General features: G+C 46.8%; 1 protein-coding gene across 1 annotated transcript in view; it reads right to left on the bottom strand.

Moving 5' to 3' along the window:
- VWF (von Willebrand factor) overlaps positions 1 to 16,613 on the bottom strand; it is a 149,986-nt gene that overhangs the window by 85,649 nt on the left and 47,724 nt on the right. The window contains exons 19-27 of the mRNA XM_077309827.1: positions 13,864 to 13,967; positions 11,729 to 11,867; positions 9,861 to 9,998; positions 8,654 to 8,797; positions 7,468 to 7,608; positions 6,303 to 6,422; positions 4,626 to 4,782; positions 3,521 to 3,679; positions 1,637 to 1,772 (exon numbers count right to left, since the gene is read on the bottom strand). Of these exons, the coding sequence (XP_077165942.1) occupies positions 1,637 to 1,772; positions 3,521 to 3,679; positions 4,626 to 4,782; positions 6,303 to 6,422; positions 7,468 to 7,608; positions 8,654 to 8,797; positions 9,861 to 9,998; positions 11,729 to 11,867; positions 13,864 to 13,967 (1,238 nt within the window). The remainder of the gene's footprint in view (positions 1 to 1,636; positions 1,773 to 3,520; positions 3,680 to 4,625; positions 4,783 to 6,302; positions 6,423 to 7,467; positions 7,609 to 8,653; positions 8,798 to 9,860; positions 9,999 to 11,728; positions 11,868 to 13,863; positions 13,968 to 16,613) is intronic.

Genomic DNA, 16,613 nt, shown 5'->3' with positions numbered 1-16,613 from the left:
GGCAACTTAATTTTGAATCTCTCCAAATGCTTTTGAAGCCTGATTCCCTCGGCCTGCAGCTGAAACCTACAGAAACACTGTCCCCAAATCCCACAGGATACATCAGCAAGCATAAGAAGTTGAGGGGAGGACCACAAAATGTTATCTGTGATTAAGATTTGTTTTTTTCTTGAGGAACTCGAGTGGTTTGTTACGGATACTTTTACATATATACACACACAAACAATTGTGCGTAACGGTTAAAGGTAAACAAAAACAGGAAACCCAGTATTTCCATCAAAAAAGAATTTTTTCCTAAATAGTTTAATAATAGATAATGTATCAAAATATATAATTTACTTTAATAGAAGAAGAAAAGCTGGGTTTTATACTCTGATTTCCACTAACCGAAGGAGTCTCAATGCAGCTTACAATTACCTTCCCTGCATCTCCCCTCAACAGACATCCTGTGAGGTTGGTGGGGCTGAGAGAACTCTGACAGAACTGCTCTACGAGAACAGCTCTAACAGAATTCTGACTGGCCCAAAGTCACCCAGATAGCTGCATGTGGAGGAGCGGGGAATCAAACCCAACTCTTTAGATTAGATGCTACCTCTCTTAACCATTACCATAAGCTGGCTCTCTTAAATATTGAATAGCAACCAAATATTACCAAAACCCATCGTGTCTTTCATTAAAATTATCCCAACTAACTCAACAACATGTGCAAGACTTTAAGACTTCCAGAACACCAGGCTGGATATTAAGAAACTAAACAGGTTGGGTTCTAGAAGAAGAGTCGGTTCTTATATGATGCTTTTCTCTACCTTAAGGAGTCTCAAAGTGGCTGAAATTCACCTTCCCTTTCCTCTCCCCACAACAGACACCCTGTGAGGTGGGTGAGGCTGACAGAGCCCTGATATTGTTGCTCAGTCAGAACCACTTTACCAGTGCTGTGGCGAGCCCAAGGTCACCCGGCTGGTTGCATGTGGAGGAGCGGGCAATCAAACCCAGCTCTCCAGATTAGAAGTCGGCACTTCTAACCACTACACCAAGCTGGCTCTCTATTCTTGTGAACTGGGAGGATGCACACAGTATGACATTCTTGATACAGGCATTCCCCATTTTGCAATATCCAATGCAGTATGTTGGTCCAGCACACGAGGCAGGAGGTAAGAGCTAAAATGTGTCAGGGTGTGGCTGACAATCAGGTGTCACCATCAGCATGCTGGGATCAAAACATGCTAAGGGTAAAGCGTGATGCAAGCTACACCTTGAGCCAGCTTAAACAAACCAACAGGGATTCTGTTCAGAGGCACTACATTGACTTGGAAGCTTATTGTGCAATGGAGTTCATGAGTCAGACCAGCGCCTGGCACTGTTGCCCAGCTAATTTTGCTAATAAATCAAGAGACTGATTCAGAACTCTGTACTTCCACCCCTCTGGGGCTCCCAACCTCCAGGTGGTGACTGGAGACTTTCCCCTTTTACAACTGATTTCCAGGTGACAGAGATCAGTTCACCTGGAGGAAAAAGCCACCTTGGCACGTGGACTGTATGGCATTATATCCCATTGAAGGCCCTCATCTCCTAAAGCTCCACCCTCCTCGGGCAAAGCCCCACCCCTACCCCAACCCCACCAAGATCTCTAGTTTACCAGGACTGGCAGAGTTGTACATCTTCAGCATTCAAAACGATCCGCTTCCCGTGGGGTATCCGGAGACCTTCTACTTCACACACAGGGCATTCTGCGAGATCGACACAAGACTCGGATAGCTCATCAAGGATTTTCCCTGCGTCACAAGGATGGTAGAGAAACTGAGCTTTTAAGAAAGGCAGCGGGAAGAACAGCAACCTAAGTGGATTCTTTTTTTTTTTGGGGGGGGGGGATGTATTTAAACATTTCTATGTCCAAAGGTTACGCAAGGAGCGTCCAGGAGCATAAGAATAATAAAGATTCAAAGCATTTGGCTTCCCCTGGAAAACTTGGGAGAACTTGCAGCGCTCGTAAGATCTGTGCACCAACTGGGCAACATGGTGCAGCCCACGAGTGTCAGCTCATACACTGGCCCTCCTAGACACCCAGACCGCTACTGGATTTCCCAACCCTTTTCCCACCCATGACCTCCTAATTCACTGGTTCTGGGGGACACCAAGGAAGAGAGGCTTTGCCAGCTGCACTGCTGTTGATCCCCCACCTCTTTCTGCCAACACATATTTGCAATGACCTCATCCAGAGGGAGGGAGGGAGTGGGGAATGTCCCCCAACCCTCTCCTGCTATTTACATTACAGCTGTCAGGTGTGGAGGGATCCCAGAGGCATCATCAGGATTGCCCGGAAAGCACATTCCCATTCCTGGACCCTGACTGGCTCAGCCAAGGAGAGAGAAGAGAACAGAGAACATGCATACCTGTGCTTTCGGTTATGCTTTGGAGAGGGCTTCTGTTCTTATTCCAGAAAGGAATGTGTCAAAAGTTCGGGAAGCCCTGATGTGCAGGGAGGAACGGCTGAAGCTGCAGGTACTGCAGGCAGTTCACTGAGGTAGGTCAGGTGAAGGACCATAACAAGACACCACTCAACAATGTGGTAATCTTTTTTGTAATCTTTCCAGGCCACTGGTTTACTCAGGCATGTGTACAGCTGCCCTGTAAAGCAGGGGCGGTGGATCGAGGGGAGCCTCATTGCTGCAAGTTGCAATATCTCAGCTGTGTTCTCATTTTGCAGTGCCGGTCTGAGGCATGTTTCTTGGGCATGGGCAAGGGGTCAAAGGGCAAGAATCAAAGAGCCAGTGATTCTTCCTCTGGGCAAGGGGCTGGTTTGATTCTGGCCTGGCTCCAGAAGATTTTATTTTGGGTATACTTGAACAGTATTTCTTTTATTGTACTCTCACTGCATTTTTATTCGTTGTCACCCTCTTTGGGTATCATTAGGAAGAAATCTGACCTTTCTTTCTTTCTTTGCTGCCATGTCGCAGCTGACTTATAGTGATCCTGCAGCATTTTCAGGGCCAGAGACATGCAGAGGTGGTCTCTGTGCCAGCCTTTGAGTAGCAACCCTTAACATCCCCAAGGGTCTCCCATCTAAGTCCTAACCACAACCAACCCTGCTTAGCTTCTGAGGTCATGATGAGACCAGCAGGCTAATCTATGCCAGACCAATGAACACAGTAACTAGAATAGGACAATATAATAATCATGGTATTGCAGACAGGGCATTGAGGTTTAGACAGCGAATTCCCTAAAGCCACTTAGTAATCTCATGGGATTCATAAGAACATAAGAGGTACTCATTTTACCCTCGGAAGGAGGAAAGGCTGAGTCAACCTTGAGCCAACTGCTGGGATCAAACTCCCAGCCTCATGGTCAGAGCTTCAGACAGCATGTTGGCTGCCATACCACCCTGCGCCACAAGAGGCCCTTCTCCTTGAACATACACTACCATAAAGTGTATGTGTATGTGTGTGTGTGTGGGGGGGGGGTGTTGTGATATGAGTTTGTGGGACACTTTGAAAAAGCCCATACAAGAGGTGTCCATGCTTACCTGCCGGACAGTGCACATGGCACCCTTCCACGCACTTCAGTGGACAAGCCACAGGCTCCAAATGCTGGCATGTTCTTGGGCACGCGGGACCACAGCTGTTATATCTCCATTCACACCGGTATTCCTCCTCTGCCTTGTTCAGGTGCTCACAGCTTTGTGCTACACAGCACAAAGAAAAGCAAGAAGAATCATACCTCGTAATGATAATACAAGTGGCTCTGCAGGCAACTATGTTATTGTACTCCTTACATCTCTAAGACAAGCCAACATGCAAGCCACACGGTCTTTTTTTTTATTTGGGATCAAAGTGAGTTCCACCTTTCTCCTTATGGTTCAATAGGTATAAAGGCATACAGCCCCCCTATGCCCACAAGCATGCCCTGGAACCTCCCTGACTCTCTCTTTTACAACTCTAGCCCACCAACATCCTGACAATAACTTACCTCCTTGCTCTGGTGCTGGAGGAGTTGCCAACTGGCCAGGTCTCCACTGTCACTGCTGTTCTCCCACCCATCTAGCCAACTGTCAGATCAGATTCACCCACACCACCCGGTATGAATGAGAGAGAGGTCAGATTATTACTGCTCAGTAAATTTGTAGTGCTGCAGCTTTTAAAATCTTTCCGTGGAGGTTTTTCTGTGCTTGAAAAGCAGCTCTCTGAATACTGCAGCTGTTTTTTTCTGCTTCCTTTTCTCCCCTGACATCGCCTCAACCAGAGAGACAGAGAAAGAAGGCCGGGAACCTTAAATTTTGCCCCTTGCCCCTCTTGTTCAACCCAGTGTGGTCTAGTATAATTCCCCTAGAATTATAGTTCATCTCCAGACTAAAGAGATCCGTCTCCCTGGAGAAAATAGCTGCTTTGAAGGGTAGACTCCATAGCATTAGATTCCACTGAAGTTTCTCCCCTCCCCAAATCCCACCCACTCCAGGCTCCATCTCTAAATTCTAAACCCAGAGCTTGCAAACCCAGAGCTTGCAAAACCACTCAACAGATGAGAATGGGATTATAAGCAGCCTAACTATTTGATCCTAGATTCACTTTGCTGGCTGTTCATTCCTTGTGGCCTGTTGCCATCTTCATTCTGGTTGTTCCTATCATACTTACGGCACAGAGAAGGGGACCTCCAGTGGACCACGGCACCTTTCTGAGCACAGGCATGGGCATAAGCAGCTATGGCATCACAGAAGCAGGCACAGTCCCCAATGGATTCACAAGCACAGGTGTCGTACATGCAGATGTCCACATAGGGCTCAGGATCTACCTACGAGCAGAGATGAGGCATCTTCAGGCCCATACACACACACACACAAATACTCTCCAATCCAAATTCTAAAATTATTACAATTAATACTGTTGGCCTCATAAAATGATACGAGCACCAGCAGTTCTTTAAGCCCTCAACTCTTGTCTTCAGGCACAAAATATAAGCTATCCCACCAGGCATTCCATACTGGCTCCAGAGGTACTCTGCACACTGCAAAAGAGGGGCATCAGTAAATCTAGACAGGAGCGAGGGTGTTCCTACCTCCCAGCAGCAGAAGCACATGGCATTGTGACAAACTGTCACATCAGAAATCATAGCTGTGGCTGAAAACTGAGCTGAGTCCAGTGCTGAAACTGCCAGGAAGGTGGCTGGCAGAACAATCTTTGAAAGCTCATCTTTCACCTCCGTGGGAAGATATCAGCTGCTGCCAGCTTATTTGCCCAGAGTTAAATGTTTCAAGAAGAAGCAGAATGGGTCACTGAGGCTCTGAGCTTTTCTGCATTCTCATTTTCCTGGCTTGTGTGTTCCTGCTGCTTCAGGCAGGTTTTCTGCTCTGCACATGCTTTGCTCCCTCTAGTGGTCAATTCAATATTAGAACACTTAATGTCTGGTATATAGCCCTTCAGGTTTAAACTGCAGGATTTTATGCGGAAGACAAAGTGAAGTAAGATTGAATCAACCATGAAAGAGAGCAAAACATATGCAAACAGATGGGGGGAAACCCCAAAGGAACAGGAACAAGAGGAGGAGGAGAAGACTCCACCAGAAGGAGTCTCAAAGCGGCTTAAAATCACCTTCCCTTCCTCTCTCCACAACAGACTCTCTGTAAGGTAAGTGGGGCTGAGAGAGCTTTAACAGAACTGCTCTTCAAGAACAGCCCTAAGAGAACTGTGAGTAGCCCAAGGTCACCCAGCCAGTTGCATGTGAAGGAGTGGGGAATCAAGCCCAGCTCTCCAGATTAGAGTGCACCACCCCTAACCCCAACACCAAGCTGGCATATATAGGAATACAAGAATGCAGAAACACCTTCTGAGCATGCCAGAGGAGTTCCCATGTCTCTCCTCTGGGAAGGACCATCAAGTTCTGCCATCAAGTATGGTAACCTCAAAGGATTTTCAAGACAAGAGATGTTCAGAGGCGCTTTGTGATTGCTTTCTTCTGCGCTGCAACCCTGCATTTCATTGGTGTACTCCAGGGGTAGTCAAACTGCGGCCCTCCAGATGTCCATGGACTACAATTCCCATGAGCCCCTGCCAGCAAATGCAGGCAGGGGCTCATGGGAATTGTAGTCCATGGACATCTGGAGGGCCACAGTTTGACTACCCCTGGTGTACTCTCACCCAAGTGCTAACTAGGACCAACACTGCTTAGCGTCCGTGACCTGATGAGATCTCAGTCTTTTCCCCCCCTGTTGCCTCATCTGGGAAACCCAAGAGAGACCATGGGGATGACTGAAGAAGAGTTTAATGCCTCCCCCAGTGCTGCCACCAGCAAGAAGGGGCTAGGGAATTGCTTACCAGTTTTTTGCACTCTTTGAAGAGTTCGCTGTTCAAGACACTGCAGGAGGTTTCCACCATCACTTGTTTCACTACGTTGCCATTGCACAGTGAAGAAACTAAGTCTTGCCCCTGGGAAAGCTTAATGCAGAGAAGGAATTGCAGTGTATTATTGACATTCTGGGAAATACTACTTGGAGTCGTCTATTTATCCATGTGGTGCAGGCTTTCTCAACCAGGGTTATCTTGGCTGCCCTGGAAGGGTTTCTTGAATGGGTGGGAGATAATTGATTTTTTATCTATGTTTTAAACATTTGTTAAACATGTATGGGGCGTTATGACCAAGTATAGTCATGTCAAAAAAATCCCACTGTCAAAATGGGACTGTGGGGAGGAGGTCCAGAGGGGGGCAAGGGTCATTGTGAATGTGGCTGTTTTGGGAAGCATTTCCCCCCGCTTTATGAAACCCCCAAAGCAGATGCAGCAATGCCAAAGTGGGGATCCCCCTGGCCCCAGTGGGGGTCTGGCATCCCTACTAATAACATATAAGGTTTGTTGAAACTGCAACCAAAATTATTGTAGTCCATGCAAACTTCAAGGCACATAAACCATTTTAGTTAACTTGATTTCTATGTGCATAGACCGAAAGACTCAGTGGTAGAAGATTCAGTCCCCAACATCCCCAGTATTAAGATCAGGTTGCAGGTGATGAGAATGACCTCAACTTGAGACCTGGAGAATCACTGCTGGACGGAGCAGGCAAGTGGTCAGATTCAGTGTAAAGGCAGTTTCATCCACTTACATTTCAACTCTGTACAGCAGGGGTAGTCAAACTGCGGCCCTCCAGATGTCCATGGACTACAATTCCCAGAAGCCCCTGCCAGCATTTGCTGGCAGGGGCTTCTGGGAATTGTGGTCCATGGACATCTGGAGGGCCGCAGTTTGACTACCCCTGCTGTACGGGATTGCGCTGTTAGTATCATACTTTAGTGTGGGGTTCTTATCCTTTAGAAAGTTCAGAGAAACTTAAGCAAGTCTCCCATTCATCATCTATACAGGAGTGGGTGAGGTCAACTAATCCTTCCTTTCAACCATGTGACAAAGGTGGGCGCTCCAACTAGTCTACCCTGATGATACAATTGAAAGCAGACAAGGTCATTCCATATGCAGTCCCTACTTAAAATACCTTTTGGACATCAGCGCACTGTGAATTAACTTTCCAGGAGTTCCCGAAGTCAATTGGATCGATTTCAAGCTGCTTTCTGCTACTGGTGAAGTCATTATTTTGGATGCCGTCAAAATTCCCACACAGACCGCAGACTCGATCCTTACAAAGAAACGAACCACAAGGACGAGAGTCAATTTCCTTTCCTCGCACCATCCGGTACCACCAATAAAGCCAGCAGATGCTCCAGGAACGTAGTGCTTTGACCACAGACCTCGCCGTGACACACTTCACAGGTAATAACTTACCTCCTTTTACCATCACAACTCGGTTCTGTGATGTACATTAGGCCGAGAATGAACGGTTGGGTTAAGAGGCTCCCCAATGAGTTTCGCGGCTGGGATTTGAACCCCCAGTCGTCTCCCACCTAAGTTGAACACTGCGGTGACAACATCAAACCTTGTGTCAGATAAACACCGGTGTAACTCCACCCCTAACAGCATCGGATGTGTTGTATAAACGTAGAACCTCTCGGTGGTGGTGGTGGTGGAAAGTGTTGTCATGTTTTGGCCAACTTACGTAACTCTGTAGGGTTTTCAAGGCAACGAAGATTCAGAGGTGTTTGCCGCCACCTGCCTCTGCATAGTGACCTTGCACAACCTCGACGGTCTCCCATCCAAATACTAAGCAGGGTTTAAGATCACTGAAATTGTGTTATTCAGAACCACTCTTGGATTATTGCTGTTGTATTTGACTATGTTATGGGTTAATTCGTTCCATGTATCCCCCTGTGATGTTGGATGTAAACCGCCCTGAGCCATGTGGAAGGGCGGTATAGAAATTAAATTAATCAAATAAATCAATGAACAAACCCTGCTTAGCTACCAAGATTTAATTAGACTGGGCCAGGTCAGGCCTTTGTTGATTAAACCATTTACATTACAAATATTACATTGTCTTGTCACTATTCCTGAGATTTTCTTTTGCTGCTTCTGTTGGGAAACCATTCACGGGTTGTGTGTGTGTGTGTGTGTGTGTGTGTGTGTGTGTGTGTGTGGAAGACCCTTCCCAATGAGGTGAACAAGGAACACTTATTGTTATTGTTGTTTTACTGCTGCCATCTGCCTTCTGCTTGGCAGAAACATGTAAATAGATCTATATCCATCCATCTCCTTAATAATGAGTCATAAAAGCAGAATGCACTCACTTTGTAATTTTCTTTCAAGATAACAGAAATGCGCATGTCTTCGTCCCAAGCTAAAGAGATTCCATTGCTCAGTAACAGAATGTAGTAGTGACCAGACTTGAGGACTTCAACATTACCCTCTCTGGGAGGTGTCAAGATGAAAACCTTGGGGAGGAAAAACACACAGAAACATCAACGGTAGGGTCTCTGGGTCTCCCTCAAAGACTTATTTACATTCCAGATGCAGTCGTAATTGGGCAGCCATTTCAAACACCTGTCATCGTAAAGGTGTGGTTCACTGGTCCCTGGAATCATACACAACCAAGCAAGGTGGCTGTACGTTCAGCACTACGAACCTGTCTCTCTCAGTGGTGGTGGACATCTGGAGGATGTTCAGCACTACGAACCTGTCTCTCTCAGTGGTGGTTGAGTTGCAGCCAGCTTACAATGGCCCCATGGGGGTTTCAAGGCAAGAGAGGAACAAAGGTGGTCTGTCATTGCCAGCCTCTGCAGAGCAATCCTGGATTTCCTTGGGGGTCTCCCATCCCTAGACTAACCAGGCGATCAGGTTAGCTCAGGTCATCCAGGTCAAGGTATCCCTTTTCTCAGCCTCCACCCAGGGACTGAGGGCTGTCAGTAAGCCAGTCCACAGATACCCTCTGTCATTTGCCTTTGTCTTCAAACTCCCTTGGGTAGAAGAATGTTTCAGGGGAAGCATTTCGGAAGCTCTGTTGTTTGTGAGGAGTGGAAGACGTCTAACATTTCTGGAAAAACTGCAGGTGCTGTTGTTTGTTTCAATTATGTTTTGTTTTGTAAGGGGGAAGAACCAACCCTGAAACCGTAAATGTATTACTTATTTTCTTAACAGAGCCAGACTTAAGTACCAAATTGTCCAAAGATAATTTAACACATAAAATTACTGTCTCGTGTATTTGTGAAATTTAATGTCTGGCTCTTGCCTGCATTCATCTTATAAGGGGGGAAACCACCAAAGTGTATGACAGGGTGTAAGGGGTGGGAAGAGACTTGACCAGGGGTGGGCAAACTGTGGCCCTCCAGATGTCCATGGACATCTGGAGGGCCACAGTTTGCCTACCCCTGGACGTCAATGGTGACATATGATGTCACTTCTGGTGACAGGATTGGAAGTGATGTGATAATATTGCACAGTGTTGAGCAACACTTGACCCCACCCTGAAAATCTTCCAAGGGGGTCCACAAGACTCACATCTCCATTGTAAAGTTCAACTTCTCCGCCATCAAAGAGAATGATGATCCTTTTGGTGCACTTCTCCCCAGAGAAGCTACATCCCTCGTTGGCCACGAGGATCCGAAAAGTTCCAGAGTCATCATCGTCACAGTAATCCTTTTAGGAAAAAAAAGTATTAGTAAGATCTATTTGGAACCTGAGCACAAAGTGCCATCTTGAAACAGCACAAGTTTTAATACTGTAAACCAGAGGTAGTCAACCTGTGGTCCTCCAGATGTTCATGGACTACAATTCCCATGAGCCCCTGCCAGCATTTGCTAGCAGGGGCTCGTGGGAACTGTAGTCCATGGACATCTGGAGGACCACAGGTTGCCTACCCCTGCTGTAAACGATATACAGAAACTGTTCCTAAATCACAACTCGTTAAGACAATAATCCGGGGAAGTGCTTTTCTTTCAGCACGGTTTCGTCACCTAGAAATTCACTTTGCATCCCAGACTTATGCATGTTTCTTGCAAACAATGCTCCAGGGGTACCATTCACACAAACTCAAACTTTGCTCACTACCGTGCAGTCACAAATACTGCCACATCCATCTTACCCTCCACTGGACTGACTTGCAGGAACTCTTAGAGAACTGTGAAGCCTCACTGCTTTCTAAATACTTCTAGGCTCCTCTGCAAGATCCAGGAAAGTCTTCATAGTTTCTAGGCTTGGCAAAAGGTCAGTTTTCCCCCTAATGTTACACTGGGCTTTGGAGGTATTGGACAGTAGGGCTAATTTTCATGGTTTCCCTTCAATCCTTGCTCCAAAGACAGAAAAGGGCCCCCAATAAACACCTGTCTTGGAGTGGACTAAAGAATGAATTCAGCACTGGGAACTTGGAAAAGGTATTTTCAGATCTCAGGCTGTAGTTTACTTTCCTCAGGTAACCCTTCTGATCACAGCTGTTTCAGTGGCACGTGGATTCCTGGATTCTGCCTCAGAACTGTTGAGGCCCTGATCCCTTCCCACCCCAGTGCTGGCACAGCAGTACACTGAATCACACTTTCCAGTTTGGTGTAGTGGTTAGGAGTGTGGACTTCTAATCTGGTGAGCCGGGTTTGATTCCCCACTCCTCCACATGCAGTCAGCTGGGTGACCTTGGGCTCGCCACGGCACGGATGAAGCTGTTCTGGCAGATCACTAATATCAGAGCTCTCTCAGCCTCACCTCCCTCACAGGGTGTCTGTTGGAGGATGAGGAAAGGGAAGGTGAACGTAAGATGTTATGAGACTCCTTTGGGTAGAGAAAAGTGGTATATAAGAACCAACTCTTCTTCTTCTTCCTTCTTCCTTCTTCCTTCTTCCTTCTTCCTTCTTCCTTCTTCCTTCTTCCTTCTTCCTTCTTCCTTCTTCTTCTACTTCTTGGGATACCATTAGAAACAGCAGGAGAAGCTCATTCAATGTGAATGTGGGTAACCCACAAACAGAAGAAGTAGAGTTGTTTTTTTTTATATAACCCACTTTTCATTACCTGAAGGAGTCTCAAAGTGGCTTACGATCACCTTCCTTTGCCCTCCCCACAACAGACACCCTGTGAAGCAGCTGGGGTGAGAGAGTTCTGAGAGTAACTGATCTGTGAGAACATCTCTAACAAGACCGTGACTAGCCCAAGGTCCCCCAGCTGGCTGCATGTGGAGAAGTTTGGAATCAAACCCAGCTCTCCAGATTAGAAGTCACCGCTCTTAACCACTATACCAAGCTGGCTTTCTGAGGAACATCTGAGAATCTTTAAGGGATGCAAAAGGGCTTCAAACCTTCCCCCAGAGGTTTAAGATACCTCTTCTTTCAACATGGTCTCTAGCACCAATGCTTCCCAGCATGATATCCCGGCCCAACTCTTACCTGAGCCAGGACATACTGACAGTTGCCTGGAAACCTGTATTGGAGTCCATCAAAGGTCAAGTAATGGGCCGTACCAATGACTGAGCAGGTACCATCACAGATGTTTTCCGAACACTCCCACCTTCGAGCACGGCAGACACTGTAGTATGTAGAAGACCAGGAGTTAAAACCCTTTTTGCAATTTGTCCAAAGTGCATTTTGTAATTGGGTAGTCGTCAACGTGCTTTTTAAAAAAAATTCACTGGTCGTGGAGCCATCACAAAATTGCTGACTATGCAGTGCTCTGTAATACTTTCTAGAGAAAGTTTTTATGACACACTTTCCTTTAACTTAGAAGTTTCATAGTGGCTTAGAATTGCCTTTCCCTTCTCTGCCAACAACAGTCACTTTGTGAGGGAGGTGGGGCTGAGAGAGTTCTGACAGAACTGCGACCGGCCCAAACTCAACCCGCAGACTTCATGTGGAGAAGTGAAGAATCAAACCAAGTTCTCCCTCTGCTCTTAACCACTTTACCATACTAGTTCTTAGTACCTTAGTACCTGTGTAATTCCTCTGTGTCCCAATGAACAAATCAGAAAACATTATCAGCCAAGTAGAATTTACCTGGTCTGAAAGGAAAAACCATATTCCTGTCAGATATGTCCATTTCCAGTGGGAAACTAGGCTGCCTAACAGGATCTTTGACACACTACTGCACTCCTTAGATCCACCTGAAATGGCATTCTGCCAGATTCTACCTATCACACACCAACTCTCATATTTCTTTATATGCTCCCTTTGGGGGAAAATATGCGATTTAAAAGTGAATAACTTCTGGTATGCTTTACACAGGATACCTCTTTTTTTTAAAAAGGGCAGACTTCCTCATAAATATACCACCTGACATACATTTATGTGGCGTTTGTAGAGGCAATAAAGACCTTTACACTACAAGTAAAGATACCACAAACATATTCTCTCTTTAGGGCAATATGTAGCAATCTGTGCCCCACTGAACTTTGTTATGATGAAAGGGATGGGCATTGCAGTGGAATATTTTCCATAGCTACCCTATCCTACCAAGAATATTCTCTTATAAAACAGTTTTATTGCCTTTGAGGACCTTGACTTGGCTAATCTGCCCTCATGGGTTGAGACTACAATTACCTAGAGTATTGTAATGCATTCTACATGAGTCGGCTCTTAAAACCAGCTTGGAAGCTTTCATAGATACATAATGCTGCAGCTCAGTTACCAACACCCAGCATCTTGCAGACAGTTCATTGGTCACCAGGTTCAGTTCAAGATTCTGGTTATCCCATGCAAAGCCTTCAATGGCTTTGGATGCACACACCTGTAGGACCACCTCTCTTGCTATGCCCCATAGGGAGGATGTGAAGCCCTTGTTTTTGACTTTCTAGAGCATTCCCAGTAAGCGAGTGCTACTGTTACCACAAATTGAAACATCAGTATCTGTATTGAGTTTTAACTGACTCTTAAGGTCTCCAAAGGTGGTTTCTAACCCCACCAGACAAGGCATCTCTACACCCTTTAGAGTTAACTCCCAGTTTGACTAGGTAGGGGATTTTCTTATCTCTCTAAATCTATCCCCTTTCCTTGGCCGAAATGGGAGTTTTCACCTACTTCCCAAGCTTCCTTACCAACTTTCCCCCAGTTCTCCATGTTAAACTGCTTTCAGCTAGGGCTGACACCAGACTAAGAAATCTGCCTTGTCAGCATTCAGCTCTGCTCTCTGCTCAGCTGATGTTTGGAGGTGCCTGTTTCTCAAGGCCCTCTCTTTCTGTGAATTAACCCTTCATGGGCCTTCAGCTGTTTGTACAACTAAGCTTTTAAAAAGTGCAGTCCGTCACAGTGTGAAATTGATTGTGTGTTTACTTTCTTGTAACCCAGTGACCAAAAGGCTACAACTGCAATTGTAGCATCAAATAAACATTTAAGCATCCCAACTTCCTTTCAAAAGAGAGGTGGTTCTACAACAGAATTCAGCATTCATTTTCTAGCATCTAGAGGACATTGAGGACTCTGGTTCTATGAAGAGCCAGGGTTCTCTCACGGAGTATTCCTCACAGCATTCCCAGACATGTGCCGGCCATTCCGCGTTTGAAGCATCAGGGAAAAGCAAGCCAGTTCCTTACCAAGTATTGCACTCCTTCACCACCGTCTCACCAGGAGCATATTCTTGTCCATTGTGAAAACAGGGGCACTTGTCAGCTACAATACATTTGTTTCCATGCCTCACCTAGAACACAAACAGAAAATATGCACACACGGCAGAGTCAATCTAGCAGATGTGCCGGGACCATGGGAATAAGATACATGAGCCCTGAACTCATCTGAGAAAAAAACAGTTTGGATCACTTGGGAGTCCTGGTTTCAGATCTCCATGAAGATCTCTCAGGACCATTCACGCCGTCATTCTGCATGTGTTCTACCTTCCCTTCGTCTCCCCTCAACAGGCAGCTTGTGAGGCAGGTGGGGCTGAGAGAACTCTGAGAGAACCATGAATGGCCCAAGGCCACCCAGCAGGCCTCAAGTGTCTCAAAGTAGGGAATTAAACCCGGCTCCCAGCTCTACAGGCGAACGTCTGCCAATCAACCATTACACCACGCGGACAGAAACACTATTCTGACTTTTAACTTCATTTGATATTTTACCTGCGTGTCTATACGTGAGAATGCCGTGTAGGTTTGAGTGGTGTGAATGGGAGATTGTGTGGGGAAAAGGGGAGAATCACTCCCGAGACATAATTTTATTTTTAAGTGCGCCTTTGCAGGTCTTTGCTTGTTCCTCCTCCACAACACGTGACGATTCAGCATGCCACAGCCAAAACCACATTTGAGAAGCCTGAACATTTTGTGCCTCTGATTCAGGCAACCTGATCACCCTGTGAACAACGCAATCCAGAATGGCTGCATCACTGATTTAGGGAAACGGAGGGGGAGGCAGGGGACAGAAAGCACTGAGGTGTCACCTGTCTCAAAGTCACTAAGCAATAATAAAATCATGACCAAACGCCACGGGCACTAATGAGATGTTTTTCAGGCTATCTCATAAACAATTCCATGGAGGCAGAGGAATGTAGGCACTCATTGCCCCAAATGCACCCCAAAATATCCCACAAAGGGCAGGATCCACCAATAACCACCACATCTCCTGTAAGGAGAGCTGAGGACCAGTGCTGGAATACCCAGCCTCCGTTCCTCCCTTGCTTTTTCTGCTTCTTCAAGCTGAAAAAGGAATATCCCCAGAGAGCTTCACCTCCTATCTTGCTGCAGAGGAGTAAGTGTCTCTGGGCCTTTGAATGTTTTGTGTCTAGAGGGGAACTCTGGCAGGCACAGAAATCACAGACACGGCACCTTCCCAAATGCCTCCCCCCACTTATTCACAGCTGTTCATTCTTCCTCTGTTTCTGGGCCTCCTAAAAGCTGTAGCCAAGCAAGAAGGTTTGTATGTGTGAACTGCCGCTTTGCAAAGGAGATGGGAAGAGGAGCCCCGGCAGCTGTTCAAGGAGTCCTTTTTCTTCTCTGTTGAGCAACACTTCCATCTAGTGCCGGAAGAGTCTTCCTGCATCATCAAGCCTGCTGCTATTAGAACAGCAAAATACCCATCCTCAAAAAGGATAGGGTGTATTCACGGTAGGGTTGCCAGTGTAGGCACGGGATGGGGGACTTATCAGGAGTGGAAGAGAGGCTTTGCTGACATCGTGGCGACATGTCCATGTCACGTCCAACATTACCTGGAGTTGGCCTCATCTCGCAGCAACATCAGGGGTGACAATCTGGTATTTGGGCAAAACCTCTATGATGAATTTGGCTTCCACCTCAGAGTTTCTGCCCAAACGCCAGAACATCGCTCCGATGCTGCTATAATGACATCACTTCCGGGTCACGTCAGAAGTGACGTAGACATGACGTTGCAATGTCAACTGAGTCTCTTGCTTTTTCTGGATCAGTCCCCCCATGCTAGCCAGCTGATTGGTGGGAGGGCGGTGGGGCCTGGTGGCAGGGGAACCCACCTCCACCAGGGGATCCGGCAACCCTAATGCAGGGAAAGGTTACCAAGCTCCAGGTTCTCTGTAGTCTAAAGAGATCCAATCCCTTGGAGGTAATGGCAGATTTGGCAGCTATGACATCACATCCCTGCTGAGCTCCTAGATACTGCAAGGATACTGGTACGTTTCCATGCATGATTGCAGGAACACACCTACAGAGACACAAGGTTTGCACTGTGCAGGCTGCAGAATTCCAAGAGACCCCCAAAACCTATGGTCAGCTGGAAGAGGAGGTGATGGACAGCCAACACTCCCAAACGCAGTGCTTTATTTCCTCTCTCACCCTATGGGGAGGGGGGGGGGATAAAGGACAGCCGTTGGGATAGGCCCAGAGGCAGTCGATCCTAGTGGCACATGTAGCATGTGCTATGGGCCCCACCGTGCTGTAAGGGGGCCTTCACACAGTGCTTGTTGGGCGGGGAGTGTCTTCATACTTATGCGGCTTGTGGATGGCAAGAACAAAACCAGAAACTGTCAGTTGCTTCCAATTGTCCCTGGAAAGGATGCCCACTGTTATACCACAAGTAACAGCGCCAGTTGTGCTCTGCTAAGACCCCACAAATCCCTAAACTGGCTCTGATGCTACAGACCCCCAAATCTTTAAACTGAGGCTGGGTAGGCCTAACCTAGACCCTAACCCTGGGGACTCCAAGCACTGAGAAACAAGCTCCACCCCCCATCTGAAGAGCCCCACTGCAGGGCCCAACCCTGGGTCCTCTTCCTCGTGCCACAGCAGTATGTGATTGATTTCTGGATTTTGCTGACACATGTTCTTCCAGCATCCCCAGGGGATGAACCAAGGCATCCTTGGCATCATCTGTGATTTTAGGATGG

Source organism: Paroedura picta, chromosome 14 (genome assembly GCF_049243985.1).
Source record: "Paroedura picta isolate Pp20150507F chromosome 14, Ppicta_v3.0, whole genome shotgun sequence".
Classification (NCBI taxonomy): Eukaryota; Metazoa; Chordata; class Lepidosauria; order Squamata; family Gekkonidae; genus Paroedura; species Paroedura picta.
The sequence above is the reverse complement of the archived record's forward strand: the minus strand, read 5'-3'. Positions and strand labels throughout refer to the sequence as shown.